We start from the raw sequence: 23262 nt of genomic DNA on the forward strand, positions 1-23262 counted from the left end.
AGGGAGTGAAGGGAGGTAGGATGGATGCTAACAAGCAGGGCCTGTGGAAATGGAATATAAATTAATTGTTAATTCTAAATTAATTCTCCCTCACCACCATTCTGGATTCTAGAATGTGGCTTTGCCCTGGGAGGCTGAAACTTTCTACCTCTTTCCTCGAAAGAGCCCCAGACCAACCCAGACCGGAAAGAGTAAATCATACCTCTCCACTCATCACAGCTTGGTTTGATCCCTTGCTGTGAGGGGGTACCAGACTCCTGCTATGAAACTGAGTATTTATGGTATGAGAATACTAATAGTAAGCATGTACGTGTGCCAGCACAGTTTTAACAGCTTTGCATGTATCTGTGCCAGATGAGCAGAACAGTATCCCTTCCTGTAATCCTTATAACTGCCCAGGAAACTGGGCACCACTGTCAGCACCCTCATCCAGGTGGAGAGGGTTGAAGCGATTGCCCAATGTCCCCCAGGTAATAAGTGGCAAAATTTTAATTCAGACCCAGAGTTTATGCCTCAGCCCCTATGTGACCCTGCCTGATAGCTGAAGTCCTCTGTCAAAGGCTGGCTTGTCTAACCTTGAATATGATGTTTCCAGATAAGGAACTTCTTATTTGGAGGAAACTAAACCAAGGAAATGTCTGGGGAGGGGCACCTGGGTGGCTCAGCTGGTTAAGCGTCTGCTTTCAGCTCAGGTCATGATCTTGGGGTCCTGGGATCAAGCCTCGCATCATGCTCCCTGCTCAACGGGAAGTCTGCTTCTCCCTCTGCCTCTGCCTGCACCAGCCCCTCGCTCTCTCAAATAAATTAATAAAATCTTTCTTTAAAAGAAAAGTCTGGGGATATAGGAAGGATTAGAGAATAGGATGCCAAGATATTCCAAGCCAACAGCCCTACCCCCATACATGAGGCTACAGCAGCCAATACCATGATATAAATACTGACTTGGTTTCCTACCCCTAGATGTCCATGAACATTTGGTCCAAGCTTCTGTGGGCAGCTCTGTGTTTTGGGGGATTGGGGATATGCTGGGTAACTCTGGCCTGGTATGGAGTCGTATATGCTTGTTCTGGATTACTAAAGGGATTCCTCCTTCTAAAGGCTCTACAGCACAGCATCATTCCCTCTATAAAACATCCATTAGCTTGCCAAATAGTATACCTATACCTCCGTTTGTTCCAAAACATTTCAACTTTCCAAGAAATCAGGATATGTCAGCTCAAAAAGCAATCGCTCAAAACATAGCCTGAGCTCATCTGTCTCGCTCCAAGTGGCCCTTTCATGGGGACTGACGTCTTTAGTAGAGCAACAAGTAGATAATAGATGGATGCCTTCATGTTAATTCTGATATTCAGCGGTCCTCTTTTCCAAATCTTGGCTGGAAGTTGGGTTTTTGCCTTGGTGGACTTGCACATGGGTGTCAATGACGGCCCCTCCTCTTACCTGATCTTGGATCATTGCTCCACCAAAAGCCCAGATGGCAGCAAACACAAAATACAGCTCATAGGTTTCCTTGAGGGAGTCCGCGGGGATGTCCTCCTCGGTCAGGAGACACTCGAGAAGGTGGCACAGCATCTGGACCATGCTCTGTTCTGGGATTGGAATTATCTTCTTAAATCTGCAAAGACAGACCCAGATATGCTTTATGGCACCAGATTTTCTATTGTGGAGGCTTGCTGGAACCTACTTGGTTTTGGTGGAACTGTGGCCTCTCAGGTTCTTTGGGATTGCATGGGGCTACCTAAGCCTTTACTCTCATCAGCTCCTCACCAAGAAGGGCCTGGAGTGCTCTGAGAAGGTTCTTTCTCATCCTCCTTCCCTCTGGTACTCTCCCCATCCGCTCTTCCCTTCTTTGAACACGAATGCTCCTCAGTCCTCGGGGAGCACAGGCCACTGTGACAAAATGGGGTGAAATCTCAGGGTCACAATTTCCTCAATAGTCAAGGTGGGTCCAGGGCTGATCTGGTCCTTCCACTCCTTCATGAGGAGAGGTTCCCTTGATTCAAACACAAGAGAAACATTTTCTCTGGAACCAGAGTCTTACTGGGGAGCAGGGAACACAGAGTGGGCCCGGACAGATGCTTATTTTATATGCTTGTGATTTACTTGATCCCTTTGCCCTGACCTGGTTTTTGCAGTTTTAATACTGGATTTGGAGGTTTTGACTGAAAGGCAGGTAACAAGAGATGCACAAAGGTGCATCTATGTGTGAGGGAACAGGAGCGTGTCCATGTGTGAGTGCACACACATGGGTAACTCTCATCCCATCATGTGTACAGACACATACACACATGTGCACACATGCAGGCATTCTCATTCCATCATGAGTACACATATGCACACGCACATACTCATGCCACCATGGGTACACCCATGTGCCCATGCATACATGCACTCTCATCCCACAAGTACACACACACAACCCCATCCCACCATGTGTACATACACACATGCATACACACTCTCATCCCACCATGAGTACACACACATGCATGTGCACACATACATTCTTATCCCACTTACACACACACGCTTATCTCACCACATGTGCACAGTCACACACACGCTCCATCCTCCACAGTGTCTTGTGCTTGATTCTAACCTAGCAGCAATCCCTAAAGCAGTACCACTAGGAAGTAGTCCCGCAGTCTAGGCATTACTTCCATGAGCAATGAGCAAATTAAGGCCTTGACAGGCTTTCCTTCATTTCTTCAACACTGATTTGTAACATAAAGTTAAAGTCCAACTATCTCAGGCCTGGTTCTGGGTGAAGCACGGAGGCAACAGATTCCCGACAACCATGGGGGCCTCTGGTCTCCTCCAAGCGGTTAGAGAATCAAAGTGAGAGATGCTGGAGGGGAAAGAAATTTGCATTCAGGGCTTAGAGGAGAAGCCTTGGTGTGCAGGTGCCCCCTCTCCACAGGGAAGGTAGGCTCTGGAGGTGATCATGTGCCTCTGCATTACTGGAGAACGACCAGGAAAGTCATCAATGTTGACCTAGATTTCATCCAGGGGCGGGAGGAGAACCAGCCACATAAGATGGTTTTGAAGGAGCAGTGGGAGACAAAATAAAGTTGCTTTATCATCACCCCTTATGAGGCCTACTCATTCAATATAAAAATTATTATGTGGGGACACCCCACAGCTTTGTAGGACCAGGGCCACGGAATGCTGGCATTAGGAGGCCAGAGCCTTGTTACTGAAAGCTGTGGTGCCCAGGGCACAGCATGGAACCTCAGCCCCTCGTCTACAGATGCTTTGTCCTCTTAGAAATTCCATGAGCACTCAATGCCACCCTGTGTGGGCACCATAAACCACAGACGTGTTTCTTTCTTGATGGCCACAGGGTTCAGACATCGGGGGGAACTGCCTCTGGAGAGACAGAAGTCCAGAGGCTTCTGCGCACACTCATACACTCACACACATGCTCTCTCTCTCTCTCACACACACACACACACACACACACACTGGTAAGAGTTTGGCATCTCTTGTCCTAAATGCCCAGAGTGTAAATGACCTAACATTTGGCAAAAGGCTCTATCAGACAAGTGTCTCAGGAAACGATAAAGGACAGAGTTGTGCTTGCTATTTTCTGAAAACCTTCCCTTCCTGAATCATTTTAACTCTGCCGCCCTGGCCCACCTGAGGCCACTTCCCTACTTCACCTGCTGCCAGGGCTGCTTGCTTCATCTCATTAGATCCCAAGGCTTCACAGAGCCCACAGGCCACAAGAGGCTGAAGGCTTTTCAAGGGTTTCTGAAAATGTGGAAGATCGGGAAAAGAATTCTTGGCCCCCAAATACAAGAATTATCAAAGCAAAATTAATAGATGTCCAATTAAATATCTAAAATATGTAAAATAATATCTATGTCAACTACTCACATGCAACTTGGGTTTTAGTTACATAAAATTCATTCTTCACGTGGATGGATCGTGGCTGGGTAAGGGGCAGGGCACGTGGCCTCCTGCAGCCTGCAGGTCCCCTTCCATCTCCACTTCCACGCTTGCCAAGCTCTGCTCTGTCCCATGCGCAACAGATCAGGGAACACAGAGTCCGGGATTGTTTTGGGTGGTGGCCTTAATTTCCCAGAAACATGATCCTGATCTTAACTTGGTGAATGTTCAGGAACTATTGACTCCTGAGTCATGCCTTCACTAGCTGGTGATTGGACTTGGCTGAACTATGAGGCTGGGTGACTGATTCAGAGAAGGATGCATCAACTGGGCAAGAAAGTATAAAGCAGACACAGGTTCCAAACCTCGAACCTCCCTCTGCAGGCACCTGTAATACTCCTGCTGTAATAAGCAAACTTCTGGGTAAGAGTACTTGGTCTCTTGTGTATGGGATACGTGGTCAGCACTTACTGCTTTTACTTTTGCAAACTCAGAAGAGGAAGAGTAAACTCTCAGTGTCTAGAGGGGCAGGACTGGTTGAACGACATGTTACATCTGGTCCTGCGTTATCTGGGTGAACGGCGGGCCCCGTTTGTCACTGATGAGTGTCATCGTCACCTCCAGGTCTGTTGAACTGGCGTGTGTATCGTTTGCAGGAGGGTCAGCCATGGGGCCTGCACATTGAAGGATCTCAGGATTGTCACCTCATAGCACAACCCACAGGCTCTGGATACACCCATGTGCACACGCGGAAGTCACTTTATATTTTCCTTACAGAACATTAGCGGGACATCAGGTGTGAGCCCATGAGCTCTTTACTGTCTCTTGAAATCGTTAGCTTCCTTATTTCCTGGCCTACCTGGTTCTGAGCGTGTCCAAGCACGTTGGGACGTACTTGTCAAACAGAATGGTTAGGTTGGCTCTCTCTGTCTGGATTTCCCTCTTGTCAATCCAGCTGCTCACCGGAGGGTTCCATCCCAGGTCTGCTGGATTGAGGTACAGGATTCCTGGGAATACAGAGAATTCTGTTCAGTGAAGTCTCCACAGATGACAATATATTCTTCACCCGCCCCCTGAAAGCAAGTTACTCTCTGTGTGGGAAATGTACAGAAGACTGGACTTTAAAGAAATGGAGACCCAGCCTTGATCTGAGAGGGTAAGTAGGTTTGTATTGGGACCAGCTCCAATTGACTGCTAATAGTTGATGGCAAGCAGGGTTGAGAAGGATCATATGGCCAAGCCTAGGCTCAGGAGGTTAAACGGCGGCCCCTATAAGGATATGACCATGTCCTAATCTCTGGAGCCTGAGAACATGACCTCATTTGTAAAAGGAGCTTCCCTTGCAGATGTGATTAAGGATCTCGAGATGAGATCATCTTGGATTATCTGTGTGGGACATTTACAAGTGTCCCTGTAAAAGACAGAAGAGGCCAGACACACAGAGAAGGCCGTGTGGCTGAGGAGGTCAGGGCACGGGGAGGGTTATGGGGCCACAAGCCTAAACTGGATGATGCAAGGCTGGATTATCCCCCAAAGGCTGACAGCTTGATGTTGGAATCTGGCTTCCAGAATAGTGAGGGAATATGTGCCTACTGTCTTCAAAGCCACTGAGTTTGTGGTGATTTGTTACAGCAGCCCTAGGAAATAAATAGAGAGACAATTCTCCCCAGGACAGCCTATGTGGGTCCTTGAGAAGGAATCCGATGTGACGGTGGAGATCAGACTCACTTTCCTTACACTGTAGTCTGGGCCAATCAGTCTGGCAGTGGAGTCAGAGGTGAGTTAAGGTATAAAGTTGCCAACGGTCACCAGGACGTAGTGAGAAGTGCAGGGATGGTCATCTCTGTTGACAATGATGCTGGAATTGGCCTAAAAGTAGCCTCATCCGAGGCACTTTTTTTTTTCTTTTTAAAGATTTTATTTATTCATGAGAGACACACAGAGGGAGGCAGAAAAATAGTCAGAGGGATAAGCAGGCTCCCTGCAGGGAGCCTGATGTGGGACTCAATCCCAGGACTTCAGGATCATGACCTGAGCCAAAAGTAGACACCCATTCACTGAGGCACCCAGGTGGCCCTTCTTTATCCGAGGCACTTCTGTGCAGAACCCAGCTATCCAGCTCTGGGGCCTTTCCCTTCCCACCTCTGGACTAAGAAAATCCTATGGCTCTTGCCTTAGAGCACCTGCTCACCCTCACAGACATGCATTCAGGCTGAGATGCAGGCCAGAGTTCCGCAGGATCGATGTGTGGCTCCTGTTTGGAGCTTCCTTCAGAACCAGCCATGTCATATGTGATGCTGGAGGCACCTGTTTTCAAGTGAGGCGGGTTTGTGGGTTTTCTCCTTTCTTGGGCCATACCTGCTCTGGAGACAGTTGCTGGTGTGGCCGTGCGCAGGTGGCTGATCTCGAAGAGCAGTCTCATTGTGGGATTCAGGGGGATCCTCTCATTGCTTGCCAGGGTCAGGACCTGGAAATGGGGAGGGACACACCAGGGAGGAAGGAGTAAGGACACATGGCCAGCTGGGGGCAGGGGGCTGGATTTGGCTGATCACTCCTGAGAGGGACTAAGGATGATTCTTTTCTTCTTTACAAGTATTTTCTAGATTTGCTACAAGAATCCTCTATCTCTCTCCCTGTAGCCCATCCACCTCCATCCCTGTGTGTGCAAAAAATGAAAAAATAAGCTTTTTAAAAAGTTTAAATGGAGGTCAGTGATTTGAATGAGCAAGAACATATTGGAATAACAAGGCTATTTTTAAAAAGTGTTTAGGTTTCATATTACTGTTTCTTTTAAATTAATCCTTCTGGGGGGCACCTGGGTGGCTCAGTCATTTGGGCATCTGACTCTTGGTTTGGGCTCAGGTCATGATCTTGGGGTCCTGAGATCAAGCCCTGTGTCTGGCTCTATGCCTGGCATGGAGTCTGCTTGTTTCTCTCCCTTGCTCCTCCCTCTGCTTTCTCTCTCTCTCAATCTCTCTGGAATAAATAAATCAATAAAATCTTAAAAAAAAAAAAAAAGTATGGATACTTGGGTGGCTCAGGGGTTGACTGTCTCCCTTTGGCTCAGGTTGTGCTCCTGGGGTTCTGGGATCAAGTCCCACATCAGGCTCCCTGCAGGGAGCCTGCTTCTCCCTCTCCCTACGTCTCTAAATTTAAAAAAATAAAGTAGTCCCTCTGGGGAAGGAGGTGGGAGGGTGGGCAAAATGGGTGAAGGGGAGTGGGAGGTACCAGGCTTATAGTTATGGAATGAGTCACAGGGATGGAAAGGCACAGTGTAGGAAATACAGTCAATGGTGTGTAAGAGCATTGCGGGGTGGCAGATGGTAGCTACCCCTGAGGGAAGCACCGCCTAACAGAGAGAGCTGCCTAATCACCATGCTGTGCACCTGAAACTCTTATCAGATTGTGTGTCAACTACTCTTCAATAAAAAATAAGTAAAGTAGTCCCTCTGGGAGAGCACACATTTATTTTAATGATTCTGTCAATGCTGAAACCATCATAACACTTCTAATCCATGTGTGCTTTCTGAACAAATTCAGGAAGCAGCTATCAGCTTAGTGGCCACTTTACTGGTGTCAATTTTCACTATTTACAAAAAATAAAATATACTCTCCATGGATAATGGTTTGTCACTGGTGAGGGTGGCTGACAGGCTCTGTCCTTATTTATAAAAAAGGAAAAACCCAAGAAAAAAGATTTGAATGGATGACCTAAGATTCCCTCCAGCTCTGAATATTAAATTCATCTCTCTACAGATGATTCTGAAGACAGTTACAACAATGCTAAAAATGCAGGATTGCAGGCGCATGCACACACACACAGTAGTTATGTGATGAAGTTGTTAATTAGCCTTACTGGGGTCATTTTGTAAAATACACATATTTCAAATCAGCACATCATACACCTTACATTCACACAATGTTATATGTTAATTATATCTCAACAAAGCTGGTAAAAATTAAAAAAAAATATAACACCGGCTTTCAACCAATTCCTTACTTGAGACCAGCCCTTGTATAGGATCGAGATTTCCAAATGCACCAGAGAAACTGGTTTTCTAGATGATGAGGGATGGCCTGGGCCTTTCTTTTCTCCCGTGATACCTTGTTATCATCCATGACGGTGTTCAGAGATTCAATCCACATCGGATCTATGTCGCCATCCAGTAAGATCCACTTGGGCCCGTCGTGGGTGATGTTGGCAAGCTCCCGCATGACAGACGAGAAGAGTCCTGAAAGGAACCACAAATAGCTTACCAACCACCTCACCGTCAATGTTCTTTTTCATCAGACAGCCCCTCCCTCTTAGCTATAACGTCCAGAAGAAGGTGTAAATGGAAAAGACAGGTCAGAACTGGATTTGTATTTTGATCTATCTAAATCTGATAGCGAGTGCCAAGGTGCTCCTGTCTCTGTGCCTCCCTCTGGCTCTTTTTAAGAACATCAACAAAACAGCAACAAAATCTGATAGTACTGGCTTAGGGGACGAGGGACCCGGAGAACCATTTAAACAGGCAACTGGGACATGATAGATTTACATAAAATCTTAATAAAATTTTTTATTTTATAAAAATAAATTTTATAAATTTATAAAACTTTTAATTTTGGGGAACCCTGGGTGGCTTAGTGCCTGCCTTCAGCCCAGGGTATGATCCTGGAGTCCTGGGATCGAGTCCCACATCAGGCTCCCTGCATGGAGCCTGCTTCTCTCTCTCTGTGTCTCTCATGAACCAATCAATAAAATGATTGGTTCATGAGAGACACACAAAGAAGGAGGCAGAGACACAGGCAGAGGGAGAAGCAGGCTCTCTACAGGGAGCCCAATGAGGGACTCAATCTCAGGACTCCCGGATCATACCCTGAGGTAAAGGCAGACGCTCAACCACTGAGCCACCCAGGTGTCCCTACATAAAACCTTTTTAGATAAGATTTCATCCTTTGTGATGACAGCCCAGGCTTTGAGAGAAGTTCCCAGTGTGACTTTCACTGGCACTACATGGGATTTGTATCTTAATTTGGATAGAATTGATTTTTATGATATTAAGCTTTCCCTACTGATAATATGATATGTCTTTTTTTCATTTATTCAAATATTACTTTATGCTCCTTAATAAACTTTTACAGTGTTTCTCATGTATCTCTGGCTTAAAAGAATTCTTAAACATTTCATAGTTTTATTGCTATGGTGAATTGGATTTTTTTTCTGTATTTCCCTTTTTTAGCTGGCTAGTAATCATATAGAGAAAAGGTATCAGATTCTGTGTATGCTTAGTTACTGTTAGTAAATTTTCATATTAGCTTTTGTGATTTTTTTTTCAAAATGTCTCCTGAATTTTCTAGGTATAAAGTTGTATAATCAGCAAAACAATAATGTTTTTCCTTTCCTCTAATACCATGTATTCTGTTTTCTTTTCTTATTGAATTTTCTAGGATCCCAAGCCAAGCACTGCTGAATAATAATGTTGGTAACGGCTCCCCCTGACTTATTCCTGATTTTAATGGAAATGGCTTTAACCAATGGAATGGTTCCTCATCATTCAGAATGCATCCCCCTCCCATTTTGGGTTTTAGATAAAGATTTATTTATAAAGATTTAGATTTATCATATTTAAGGGATTTCCATATATTCCTATTTTACTTAGATTTTTACAATTAGAAACAGCTCCTGAGTTTTTAGGGTCTACTGTTGAGCACATGATTTCCTCCTTTAGTTTTTCAAAGCTTTACATAAAAACTTGAAAAAAATCATCTATGTATCCTTACATTCTTAGATTCTACTTAGTCAAAATGTACTTTTATTTTTATTAATATAGAGATGTGATCTCCTTGCTGATGTTACTCAGGATTTCAGAAACTATATTATTAAGTGAAATTGGGCTCTTTCTGGTTCTACAGAAAGGTTGATATCAAGATTATTCTGGATTCATAAAATGAATAGAAAGGTGTCCTTTTTCTTTTATCATTTTGGGATTTCTTTTTTTGCTACTCTTTTTAAATTGTCCCCTTCACTAGTTTATCCATTTTCTGCTTCTTATTGAAGTAAATTTTGTTAATGTTATATTTTGCTAAAGGACCATTTTTATTTCTTCTAGTTTTCCAAACATGTATCATATAATTAAGTGATCTCTTCCATTTTAATCTTTATCTGCTGTTATTATGCTAATTTTTACTCTTCTTCCACCATCAAGTATGATCATGATGGACTTACTAGCCCACCTTAAAAAAAAGAAAAAAAAAAAAAAGAGGAGTTTAGAGCTTTTCTTTATTGGTCTTAGGCATGCCCCATTGGTTTTTGTATGTTCTTTTTACTCTTCCAAGAAGGGATGCAATGGTTTTTTTTTTCTTTTTTTCTTTCATCTAAGGGTTAAGTGAACGTCTCTTGATTTTGGTCATTTTCTTGCTGTTCTTTTCTACTTCTTTTGCTTTATTATCAGGCAATGTGGCCTGTAAATTAATACTTTTGAATTTATTACAGTTTCTTTGGTGCCCAACTAAATTTCAAATTTTTGTAAATGTTCCATGAATGTACCAAGAAAGGAATATTTTCTACTTATAAAATGCAAAGTTCTAAAACTGTGTTCTATTGAGTTTGATGAAGTATTTCTCAATTTCTCAATGACTATCCTTATTTTTCTGTTTATAGACTCTGTCCAGTTTTGAAAAACACATAGTAATATTATCCAGTACATTTCTATTTTTCTCAAGTTCCCCTAAGATTTTTTAAAAAGTTGCCCTCCATCTACTTAGAAGCTCTCTTTTTTGGGAATGCAGATTTATGATTATAAATCTTCTTTGTTAATGTCTTGATATTTGATGAATACTGTATACTTAATAAAATTTTAATTAAAATTACAATACAGATTAAAGTTTAAATTACATTATATGTGCTTGAATTTAATATGGAATAATAAGTGCCTGAGACTAGCCAAGAAAATTACAAAAGGATATTGAGGAGGAACTTATGTCATTAGACACTAAAGTGTTATAAAACAATTGTGAACAGAGTAGAATGACATTCATATAGGATTAAATAAAGAATGGGACAGAACAGAAAACCCAGAATCAGATCTCAGCATATATGACAAGCTGGTACTTACATTCAGAGGGAAAAGATGGTTTGCTTAATAAATGGTCCTGGCACATTCAATTACCCATTTGGAAGGAAATATGAAGTTGATTCTCTACCTTACCACATACTAAGCCCCCAAAGAAATACCAGATGGATTAAAAAATGTTAATATAAAAAGAATCTTCAGGACCAAATTTATGATACTGTATATATAGCTGAAAATCAGAAAGAATGATAAACTAGATAGAAATCCCAGATGCTAAAGAGAATGGACAGACATAATTTCCTCTTAAAAAGTACATGGTTGGGGTTCCTGGGTGGCTCAGTCATTAGGCGACTGACTCTTGATTTCTGCCTAGGTCATTATCTCAGGGTCGTGAGATCGAGCCCCACATTGGGTTCTGTGCTCAGTGTGGAATCTGCTTGGGACTCTCTCTCCCTCTCCTTCTGCCCCTTCCCCCTGCTCTCTCTGTCTCTCTCTTAAATAAATGAATAAATCTTTAAAAAAAAGTTTTTTTAAAGTACTTGGTAAATATGCCATGAAGTGTCTGTAGACAAATAGTAGATAGGAATAACCATTAAGGATGCATATAACAGATAATGGGTAATATCTGTGCTAAACAAATGGATAAGAAAGAGGGAGGCGGGGCAAGATGGCAGAAGAGTAGGGTCCCCAAGTCATCTGTCCCCACCAACTTACCTAGATAACTTTCAAATCATCCTGAAAACCTATGAATTCGGCCTGAGATTTAGAGAGAACAGTTGGAATGCTACAGTGAGAAGAGTTCATGCTTCTATCAAGGTAGGAAGATGGAGAAAAAAAAAATGTATCCAGTGGGGGAGGGGCCCCTGCGAGGAGCCTGGCTAAGGCTGGTGGCGGGCTGAAGCCCCCAGGCCTGGAGAAGCAGGGACTTTACCAATCTTCCCGGATGGAAAGGCCCTCGCAGGGAGCTCGGGCAGGATCCCAGGAGGGGCAGTGGAGCCCCCAGGCCCCAGCGGACTGGGAGACTACGGTAGTTACTGCTGGAGCTGACTCCAGGGCTAGAGAGCTGGCCGCTGCCACTGTTGTTGTTCCTCCTGATGTCACCTTGTGCCTGGGACTGAGCGGGGCTGCCAGGGAGCAGGGGCTGCACAAGATAAACAGCTCCCATTGAACCGTGCACCTGGCAGGGGCAAGGCAGCTCCCCTAAGTGCATATACCTGAGAGTCATCACAGCAGGCCCCTCCCCCAGAAGAGGCCTGGAAGGCCTGGGGAAGAGCTGGAAGGACAGGGGAAGAGCAAGTTCTTAACCAAGCAGCTCTGGAAAGCTCCAGGGGAAGTTGAGGGACTTATAGTATATAGAATCAGAGGATACCCCTCCTTGTTTTTTGTTTGTTTGTTACCCCCCTTTTTCCTTCCCTTTTTTCTTCCTTTTTCTAGCACAACTTGTTTTTAGCCACTCTGCACTGAGCAAAATGACTAGAAGGAAGAACTCACCACAAAAGAAAGAATCAGAAACAGTCCTTTTTCCCATAGAATTACAGAATTTGGATTACAATTCGATGTCAGAAAGCCAATTCAGAAGCAAAATTATAAAGCTACTGGTGGCTCTGGAAAAAAGCATAAAGGAATCAAGAGACTTCATGGCTGCAGAATTTAGATCTAATCAGGCTGAAATTAAAAATCAATTAAATGAGATGCAGTCCAAACCCTCCTAACAATGAGGGTTAATGAGGTAGAAGAACGAGTAAGCAACATAGAAGAAAAGTTGATGGCAAAGAAGGAAGCTGAGGAAAAAAAGAGAAAAACAATTAAAAGATCATGAGGAAAGGTTAAAGGAAATAAATTAAAGCTTCAGAAGGAAAAATCTAAATTTAATTGGGGTTCCAGAGGGCGCTGAAAGGGACAGAGGACCAGAAAGTGTATTTGAACAGATCATAGCTGAGAAATTCCCTAACTTGGGGATGGAAACAGGCATTCAGATCCAGGAGATAGAGAGATCCCCCTCTTAAATCAATAAAAACCATTCAACACCCTGACATTTTATAGTGAAACTTGCAAATTCCAAAGATAAAGAGAAGATCCTTAAAGCAGCAAGAGACAAGAGATCCCTAAACTTTATGGGGAGAAGTATTAAGTTAACAGCAGACCTTTCCACAAAGACCTGGCAGGCCAGAAAGGGCTGGCAGGATATATTTGGGATCCTAAATGAGAAGAACATGTAGCCAAGAATACTCTATCCAGCAAGGCTCTCATTTAGAATAGAAGGAGATATAAAGAGCTTCCAAGATAGGCAGAAACTGAAAGAATATATGACCACCAAGCCGGCTCTGCAAGAAATACTAAGGGGGACTCTGTAATAGAAAGAGGAAGTCCAAGGGAACAATCCACAAAAACAGGGACTGACTAGGTATCATGATGACACTAAATTCATATCTTTCAATAGTAACTCTGAATGTGAATGGGCTTAATGATCCCATCAAAAGGCACAGGGTTTCAGACTGGATAAAAAAGTAAGACTCATCTATTTGCTGTCTATAAGAGACTCATTTTAGACCTAAGGACACCTACAGCCTGAAAACAAATAGTTGTAGAACCTTTACCATTCAAATGGTCCTCAAAAGAAAGTAGGGGTAGCCATCCTCATATCAGATAAATTAAAGTTTATCCCAAAGACTGTTAGAAGATGAAGAGGGACACTGTATCATACTTAAAGGATCTATCCAACAAAAGGACCTAATAATCATGAATATTTATGCCCCTAATGTAGGAGCTGCCAAGTATATCAATTAATAACCAAAGTAAAGACATACTTAGATAATAATACACTTACACTGGGAGACTTGAACACGGCGCTTTCTGCAATTGATAGATTTTTCTAAGCACAGCATCTCCAAAGAAACAAGAGCTTTAAATGATACACTGCACCAGATAGATTTCACAGATATTTACAGAACTTTATATCCAAATGCAATTGAATACACATTCTTCTCAAGTGCACATGGAACTTTCTCCAGAATAGATCACATACTGGGTCACAAATCAGGTCTTAACTGATACCAAAAGATTGGTATTGTCCCCTGCATATTTTCAAACCATAATGCTTTGAAACTAGAACTAAATCACAAGAAGAAATTTGGAAGGATTTCAAACATGTGGAGGTTAAAGATCATCCTGCTAAAAGATGAAAGGGTCAACCTGGAAATTAGAGAAGAATTAAAAAGATTCATGGAAACTAAACGAGAAAGAAGATACAACCATTCAAAATCTTTGGGATACAGCAAAAGCAGTCCTGAGGGGGAAATACATCATAATACAAGCATCCATCAAAAAACTGGAAAGAACTCAAATACAAAAGCTAACCTGGCACCTAAAGGAGCTGGAGAAAGAACAGCAAATAAAACCTTCATCCAGCAGAAGAAGACAGTTAATAAAGATTTGAGCAGAACTCAGTGGAATAGAGACCAGAACTGTGGAAACAGATCAACAAAACCAGGAGTTGGTTCTTTGAAAGAATTAATAAGATAGATAAACCATTAGCCAGCCTTATTAAAAAGAACAGAGAAAAGACTCAAATTAATAAAATCATGAATGAAAAAGGAGAGATCACCACCAATACCAAGGAAATACAAATGATTTTAAAAACTTATTATGAGCAGCTATATGCCAATAAATTAGTCAATCTACAAGAAATGGATGCATTTCTGGAAAACCACAAACTACCAAAACTGGAACATGAAGAAATAGAAAACCAGAACAGCAATAACCAGGGAGGAAACTGAAGCAGTCATCAAAAACCTCTCAAGACACAGAAGTCCAGGGCCAGATGGCTTCCCAGGGGAATTCTATCAAATGTTTAAAGAAGAAACAATACCTATTCTACTGAAGCTGTTCGGAAAGATAGAAAGAGATGGAGTACTTCCAAACTCGTTCTATGAGGCCAGCGTCACCTTAATTCCAAAACCAAAGACCCCACTAAAAAGGAGAATTGTAGACCAATATCCCTGATGAGCACAGATGCAAACATTCTCAACAAGATACTAGCCAATAGGATCCAACAGTACATTAAGATTATTCACCATGACCAAGTGGGATTTATCCCTGGGATGCAAGGCTGGTTCAACACTCGTAAAGCAATCAATGTGATAGATCATATCAAAAGGAGAAAAAACAAGAACGATATGATCCTCTCAATAGATGCAGAGAACCATTTGACAAAATACTTATCAAAACCCTTCAGAGTGTAGGGATAGAGGGAACATTCCTCAGCATCTTAAAAGCCATCCACGAAAAGCCCACAGCAAACATCATTCTCAATGGGGAAGCACTGGGAGCCTTTCCCCTCAGATCAAGAATACGACAGGAATGTCCACTCTCACCACTGCTATTCAACATAGTATTAGAAGTCCTAGCCTCAGCAATCAGGCAACAAAAAGAAATAAAAGGCATTCAAATTGGCAAAGAAGAAGTCAAACTCTCCCTCTTCGCAGATGACATGATACTGTATGTAGAAAACCCAAAAGACTCCAACCCAAAATTGCTAGAACTCATATAGAAATTCGGCATTGTGGCAGGATACAAAATCGATGCCCAGAAATCAGTGGCATTTCTCTACACTAACAATGAGACTGAAGAAAGAGAAATTAAGGAGTCAATCCCATTTACAATTGCACCCAAAAGCATAAGATACCTGGGAATAAACCTAACCAAAGAGGTAAAACTACAGAACACTTCTGAAAGAAATTGAGGAAGATACAAAGAGTTGGAAAAATATTCCATGCTCATGGATTAGATGAATTAATATTGCAAAAATGTCAATGTTACCCAGGGAAATTTACACATTTAATGCAATCCCTATCAAAATGCCATGGACTTTCTTTAGAGATTTGGAACAAATCATCTTAAGATTTGTGTGGAATCAGAAAAGACCCCGAATAGCCAGGGGAATATTAAAAAAGAAAACTAGAGCTGGGGGCATCACAATGCCAGATTTCAGGCTGTACTACAAAGCTGTGGTCATCAAGACAGCATGGTACTGGCACAAAACAGACACATAGATCAATGGAACATAATGGAGAATCCAGAAGTGGACCTTCAACTTTATGGTCAACTAATATTCGACAAAGCAGGAAAGACTATCCACTGGATAAAAGACAGTCTCTTCAATAAATGGTGCTGGGAAAATTGGACAGCCACATGCAGAAGAATGAAGCTAGACCATTCTCTTACACCATACACAAAGATAAACTCAAAATGGATGAAAGATCTAAATGTGAGACAAGAATCCATCAAAGTCCTGGAGGAGAACACAGGCAACACCCTTTTTGAACTTGGCTACAGCAACTTCTTGCAAGATACATCCATGAAGGCAAGGGAAACAAAAGCAAAAATGAACTACTGGGACTTCATCAAGATAAGAAGCTTCTGCACAGCAAAAGAAATAGTCAACAAAACTAAAAGACACCCTACAGAATGGGAGAAGATATTTGCAAATGACGTATGAGATAAAGGGCTAGTTTCCAAGATCTATAAAGAACTTATGAAACTTAACAGCAAAGAAACAATCCAATCATGAAATGGGCAAAAGACAGGGACAGAAATCTCACAGAGGAAGACACAGACACGGCCAACAAGCACATGAGGAAATGCTCCACGTCACTTGCCATCAGGGAAATACAAATCAAAACCACAATGAGATACCACCTCACACCAGTGAGAATGGGGAAAATTAACAAGACAGGAAACAACAAATGTTGGAGAGGATGTGGAGAGAGGGGAACCCTCTTACACTGTTGGTGGGAATGTGAACTGGTGCAGCCACTCTGGAAAACTGTGTGGAGGTTCCTCAAAGAGTTAAAAATAGACCTGCCCTACGACCCAGCAATTGCACTGCTGGGGATTTACCCCAAAGATACAGATGCAGTGTAATGCCAGGACACCTGCACCCCGATGTTTCTAGCAGTAATGTCCACAGTAGCCAAACTGTGGAAGGAGCCTCGATGTCCATCAAAAGGTGTATGGATAAAGAAGATGTGGTCTATGTGTACAATGGAATATTCCTCAGCCATTAGAAACGACAAATACCCACCATTTGCTTCAACGTGAATGGAACTGGAGGGTATTATGCTGAGTGGAGAAGTCAATCAGAGAAGGACAAACATTATGAATGGTCTCATTCATTAGGGGAATATAAAAATTAGTGAAAGGGAATAAAGGGGAAAGGAGAGAAAATGAGTGAAAATATCAGTGAGGGTGACAAAACATGAGAGACACCTAACTCTGGGAAAGGAACAAGGGATATTGGAATGGGAGATGGGCGGGAGGTGGGGGTGATTGGGTGATGTGCACTGAGGGGGCATTTGGTGGGATGAGCACTGGGTGTTATATGTTGGCAAATTGAACTTCAATAAAAAAATTAAAAAAAAAAAACAAAAAACCCCTAAATAGATAAGAAAATAAAGAGAAATAAAAATCACAAAAGAGCCAATTACTAAGGCCAATAAGGAGGAAAAGATGCTAAGCCTCATTAATGGTGAGCAAAATACAAATGAGGGAGGCTGCCCATTAAGTCCCCTTCTTCCAGACCTCTGAATAGAGACCTTGAATTAGAATCCAGGCAGTTGGATTCTGATGCAGTTGGATACTGAGGTAGGAGGCACTCATTCCAGAAGCCACATGGGTTTTAGAAAGGGCTTCTGTCTGCTCAGAGTTTTCTTTTTAGTTCTCTCCCAGTGACAGTGTCCCTTACACACATTTACCAGTGATTCTTACATATTGGAAGATGACTTTGGGGTTTACACCAAGTGAACAGTGGTTTGGGGCCCTCTGAATCCCTATAGATTCTGGTTCTAGGACCCATCTGAGATGAAAGGCGATGAATATTTTCATCCAGGCTCGGAGGCCCCATCACTGGCATCCCGTATCTCCCCATCAGTTCTGGGGTGTGCAGATAGGAACAAGTGCCTAACTGTGGGATGCTAGGCCATGCTGTGCCACACCTTTGGGAAGGAGCTGTGGAATTTCTACCCTACTCATGTGTTAAATCCACTGCCAGGCAACGTAGGGACTCTGACTTGTGCTATGCAATCACAGAACCATAGTTGAGAATGCCCTCTCTCATAGAGCAGCTGGAAGGGTCTCCAAGGAGAGAGAATATCCCAAGGGCTGAAGTTCCCTTGCAAGCCAAAACTGGGGTCTTCCTTTCTTTGATTCGTTTCATCTCCTTCTCCCAGTCCTAACAGATCAGGCCAGTGTTCTTCCCTTGGAAGTTCACCCTTGGATGTGGATTCAAGCCTGCCCATGGGGCTCAGGATAGCAAGAATTTTGTGCCAGGGGTATCCTGCTCTTACCATCCTTCCATTCTCTGGTGGCCGGATTGATGATGCCAAAGAGTTCATCGTTTGTGACTGCTTTGGGGTTGAGGTCAGCCCAGACGGGGCGGCGTTTCATGATCTGGTAGGTCTTGTGTAAGGATTTCAGCACCTGAGACTTTCCAGTTCCGGCGCTGCCCACCACGAACACAGAGTGCCGCACTGCCAGGAGCTCCTCCAGCTGGACTACCTGGGGAGACACAAAATTCAGCCAAGGGGATCAACTCACTGACATCCCAACTGCTCTCTGTGCACCAGGCTGGTATCTGAGGTGAGACCTGATGTCAACAGAGGAAAGGTTATTTCCCTCCAGATGTGGGGGTCCCAAATGTGGGGGCAACATACTTATTCATCATTCAGTCAGATAATTACCAGTCACCAACTAAGTGCTGGAGAGTGTACCAGATGAGGGAGATTCTGAGAGGACTCTTCTGCCCTCCATGACCTTACAGGCTAATGGGGAAGCATAATAATTGCTCTGATCGAGGTACGTATAAAGTGTGATGGGAACAGATAGGAAGAAATGTTTGCTTTTGTACAGGTAACAGGAATAAGAGAGGCTTTGAGAGGAGGGGGCATTTGAACTAGGACTTTAGAGGTGAGTTGCCAAGAAGATGAATCAGGGGATTTGGAAGCAGAGGTATTAACAGCACAGGGCCTTGTGACAGAACCCTGATGTGGTTGACCAGATGGCCTAATGAGCCAGGCATCAAGGAACTTCTTAGGAACAATGGTAGCACTGAAGGTCTTATTACTCTTGCCCTGGCTTGCCTCCAGGCTTATCTTTCCACACTGTTGTAAGACCCCATTTATAGAAATGAAAATCTGATCATGTCACTGCCATCACTTTGTCCTGTCAATGGTTCTCCATTGGTGATGAAATCCCAAATCCTTAGATTGGCTTACAAGGCCCTTTTGCAGATTGGCCCAACCAGCTTCCAGTCTTCTTGCTCATCCTGAGCATGCACATCCCAGGTAGACAGGTGGAGTTCTTTAATGATGTTCTTCCTGAGTTTCCATCTTTCAAGATATGGCATCTTGTTCAGATGTTACTCTTTCTCCTACCGCCTTCTGGCCAAACCTACATATGCCTTAGTCTGCAGTAGATGTGACATACCTATATCCTGGTACTCATCAACTTTGCCATGGTTACTCTCCTTCCTAGTAGATCATCAGCTCATTGAAGGCAGGGAGGACTGGATTTCTTATCTTTTTATTTCCAGTGTCTAGCAGAGAGTCTGGCACATACTAAGCATTGACCAGATATTTGCTGAAAATGTGAAGGATGGCTAGAGAAGCTGGGTGGCCCCTATTGTGAAAGATCTTATACAACATGGGCTAAGATATTTGAACCTTAATGTAGATCAAGCATATTTTGCACTGTAAAACCCATATTGGCTGAGAAATGTGAATGTAAGAGATAATGTTCTGGATTGTTGACAGTCTGGTAGGAGAGTACAAAGATTTTTATTTCTTCTACATTTAAAAAAAATGATAAAAAGTAACTTCTCTATTTAAAAAAAAATTAAGTGATTCAGGTGTCAAAATGAAATTCTAGAGCTATATAACCAGGGAACAGGAGGAGAGCGGTACTGCTTAGCTCAATATGAAGGTAGCAGATGAATGGTTGTTTGGGGAACAAGATGATTAGTTTCCACCATGGCAAGATAACTTCCTGAGATACTGAGTTTTGTTTTCCACAGCATCATTATTTTTCTCTTCTCTCTCCTAAGCTCTTGCTGTTCCTCTGGTTCAGAGCCAAAAAGCACCCAAAGCAGATTTTGGTTTTGTCCTTCTGGGACTTAACACAGGATATTTCCAGATAAGGATGAGGGAAGCATCAGGAAGGGTTTTGAGTGGAGCTGATATCTAAGCTGATATATGAATGAAAAAGAGCCCCGTGAAGATCCATGGGAGACATTCCAGGTGGAGTGACAGTGAGTACAAAATCATCAGGTTCAGGCTGTAAGCTTGGAGAGCATAAGATCAGCTCAAAGAAAGGTACTGGGTGGGGGTGGGGGGGACAAGTATAAGATGAGATAAAAGAGATAAGCAGGGGTCAGCTATGCAGGAATTGGTACTTAGAATTTTATTCTAAGTACAACAAGAATCATTGGAGGATTTTTAAGCATGAAATTGGCCTGAGGGCACTGCATTAAAAAAATGCAGGGGGAGGGAGGGGGGAGGGAAATGAAGGCAGTACTATGGTTATTGAATGGAGACTACAGGGATCCCTGGGTGGCGCAGCGGTTTGGCGCCTGCCTTTGGCCCAGGGCGCGATCCTGGAGACCCGGGATCGAGTCCCACGTCGGGCTCCCTGCATGGAGCCTGCTTCTCCCTCTGCCTGTGTCTCTGCCTCTCTCTCTCTCTCTGTGTGACTATCATGAATAAATAAATAAAATCTTTACAAAAAAAAAAAAAATGAATGGAGACTACATTATATTCCTAGATTTTTTTTTTTTCATGAACAGCTACTGACTGTTTCCCTGATCCTGAAAGCCTTAAAATCACTTTCTGGTTCCATCTAACTTCTTTTCATTCATTTCAATAGCATTATTGAGATAGGATTCAAGTACCATAAAATTCACCTTTTGAAAGTGTCCAATCCAATAGGTTTTGAGCCTATTCACAGGACAGTCCAAATCATTACCAGTATTAACATATTTTCTTCACTCCAGAAGGGAAAACCATACCATTACACCCCCGACTCCTATCTCAGCTCTGAGCAGCCCTGACTGACATTCTCCATCTATTAAATTAGACTATTCTGGACATTTCATATAAATAGATTTAGAAAAGTATGTGGTATTTTGCGAATGGCCTCTTTCACTCATAATGTTTAAAGGCTCATCTGTGCCATAGGATGTACCACTACATCATCCCTCCTTAGAGCTGAATAAAATGCCATTGTGCAGGTAGATTGCAATTCGTTTATCCATTTATCAGCTGATGAATGCATTATTTCTGTTCTCTATTATGAATCTATCAACTTTTGACAGTATCTTTTGTAAGGTAAATATATAAGTATCCCTATCTTTTCCTTTATCTTTCTTTCTCCTATCTTCTACCAGACACATTATACCTTTACACTGGTATGTTTGATATATTTATATTCTGTTCTGGTCTTATATTTAGACCTTCTCTATTTTCTGCGATTGTAAGGGTTGAAGACGGATCATGGCTGACGTTTTTATGGCTGTGGAGATTTTTCATGACAGAAGAAACTGGTTGCCTGGAACCCTTTGTGTTCTCTATGGGCCTAGTGTCATGATTTGACCGAGGATATTCTCAGCATCAAGCCAAGGTCAAATGGAATCAAATAAATCTTTAAAAAATATATCAGGTTATGTTTACTTAAAAAACTATGTGGACCATGATTTTTTTCTTTGGGTGTTCTTAATTGCTTTTTCTTTTCCTTTCTTTTTTTTTTTAAGATTTTATTTATTTATTCATGAGAGACACACACACAGAGAGGCAGAGACACAGGCAGAAGGAGAAGCAGGCTCCCTGTGGGGAGCCCGATGCAGGATTCAATTCCAGGACCTCGGGATCATGCCCTGAGCCAAAGGCAGACGCTCAATTGCTAAGCTACCCAGGCATCCCTCCTTTTCTTTTTGTTAAAAGAAAAGACACATGCTTCAGTCCTCATAACTGAGAAGTTTAATAAAACACATAAAATAGATCAACGTTGATCTATTTTTGCTTTGGATATAACCATTTTTGAGGTCTTTTCGCTGGACACTGTGGACTTCCTGCCCTAATTTGGATTGATTGCTTTCTAGGTCCAGTGACAGCTAAAATGCTAGGACTTTTTTTTTCTTCCTGATTCTGGATTTTTTGAAACTCATTGCATTTTTATTTTTCATCTTCATTTTTCCATAGTATATCCTCAAATAACTTCTCAAAAGGATGCATAATATGTATTGATATGTATTGCAGGATTATTATAATAGCCAAATTATGGAAACGGACCAAGTATTCATGGGCTAATGAATGGATACAGAAGATGTGGTATATATGCAATGGAATATTATTCAGCCATAAAAAAGAACAGAATCTTGCCATTTGCAATGACATGGATAGATCTAGAGAGTACAATGCTAAGTTAAATAAGTCAGTCAGAGAAAGACAAATACCATATGATTTCACTCGTATGTGGAATTTAAGAAGCAAAACAAATAAGCAAAGGGAAAAAGAAAGAGAGAAACCAAGAAATAGACTCTTAGCTATAGAGAACAAACTGATGGTCACCAGTTTGCAGAGGGGAGGGGAAGTGTGATGGGTGATGTAGGTGATGGGGATGAAGGAGGGCACTTGTGATAAGCGCCTGGTGACATATGGAAGTGGTGAATCACTGCCTTGTGTACCTGAAATGAATATTACACTGTATATCAACTGGAATTTAAGTAAAAACAAAAACAGACACCAAAAAAGGCAAAAAATAAAAATAAAAAAATAAAACAGTAAAAAGGGAGTGCTTAAGAAGTAAAATTTAGGACTCTTTGGTAGTATCTTCAATTATCTTCGTTGGTACAGAATTGGTTTTGAAACCATTTCCCTCTGAACTCTGAAGGAATGTTTTCCCCGTCTTCTAGTACCCAGTATTCATGATGAGAGGCCCCCACGTCATCCTGAACCTCACCCTTTCCTCGGGTCCCCTGTTCCTACCTCCTTGGTCCATCACCCAACCAGGAAGCTTACTGTTTGCTCTTGACCCCTGACTTCTGAAATCCCATTACGATGTGTCTTTGTAAAAGTCTATTTGAATCCACTCTTCAGTACTGACTATGCCCCTCCAAACTCCTGTTTCTCCAGTTCTAGAAAGTTCTTTCTAGAATTCCCATTGGTAACATGTTGCACAGAAATCAGTCCTCTCTATATCATCTTGACTCCTGGACTGTCTCTTTGTGTATTATATACATTATATTTTGTTATGTACACATTTTATATCT

At 42.3% G+C, this 23262-nt stretch overlaps 1 protein-coding gene across 1 annotated transcript in view; it reads right to left on the reverse strand.

The window, feature by feature from the left end:
- The window catches only part of DNAH9 (dynein axonemal heavy chain 9), a 331426-nt gene that overhangs the window by 176443 nt on the left and 131721 nt on the right, over positions 1-23262 (reverse strand). The window contains exons 32-36 of the mRNA XM_077892621.1: positions 18290-18500; positions 7996-8123; positions 6250-6358; positions 4751-4898; positions 1441-1615 (exon numbers count right to left, since the gene is read on the reverse strand). Coding sequence (XP_077748747.1) covers positions 1441-1615; positions 4751-4898; positions 6250-6358; positions 7996-8123; positions 18290-18500 — 771 coding nt within the window. The remainder of the gene's footprint in view (positions 1-1440; positions 1616-4750; positions 4899-6249; positions 6359-7995; positions 8124-18289; positions 18501-23262) is intronic.

The sequence above is a fragment of the Canis aureus genome, chromosome 3 (assembly GCF_053574225.1).
Source record: "Canis aureus isolate CA01 chromosome 3, VMU_Caureus_v.1.0, whole genome shotgun sequence".
In the NCBI taxonomy this organism is placed as follows: domain Eukaryota; kingdom Metazoa; phylum Chordata; class Mammalia; order Carnivora; family Canidae; genus Canis; species Canis aureus.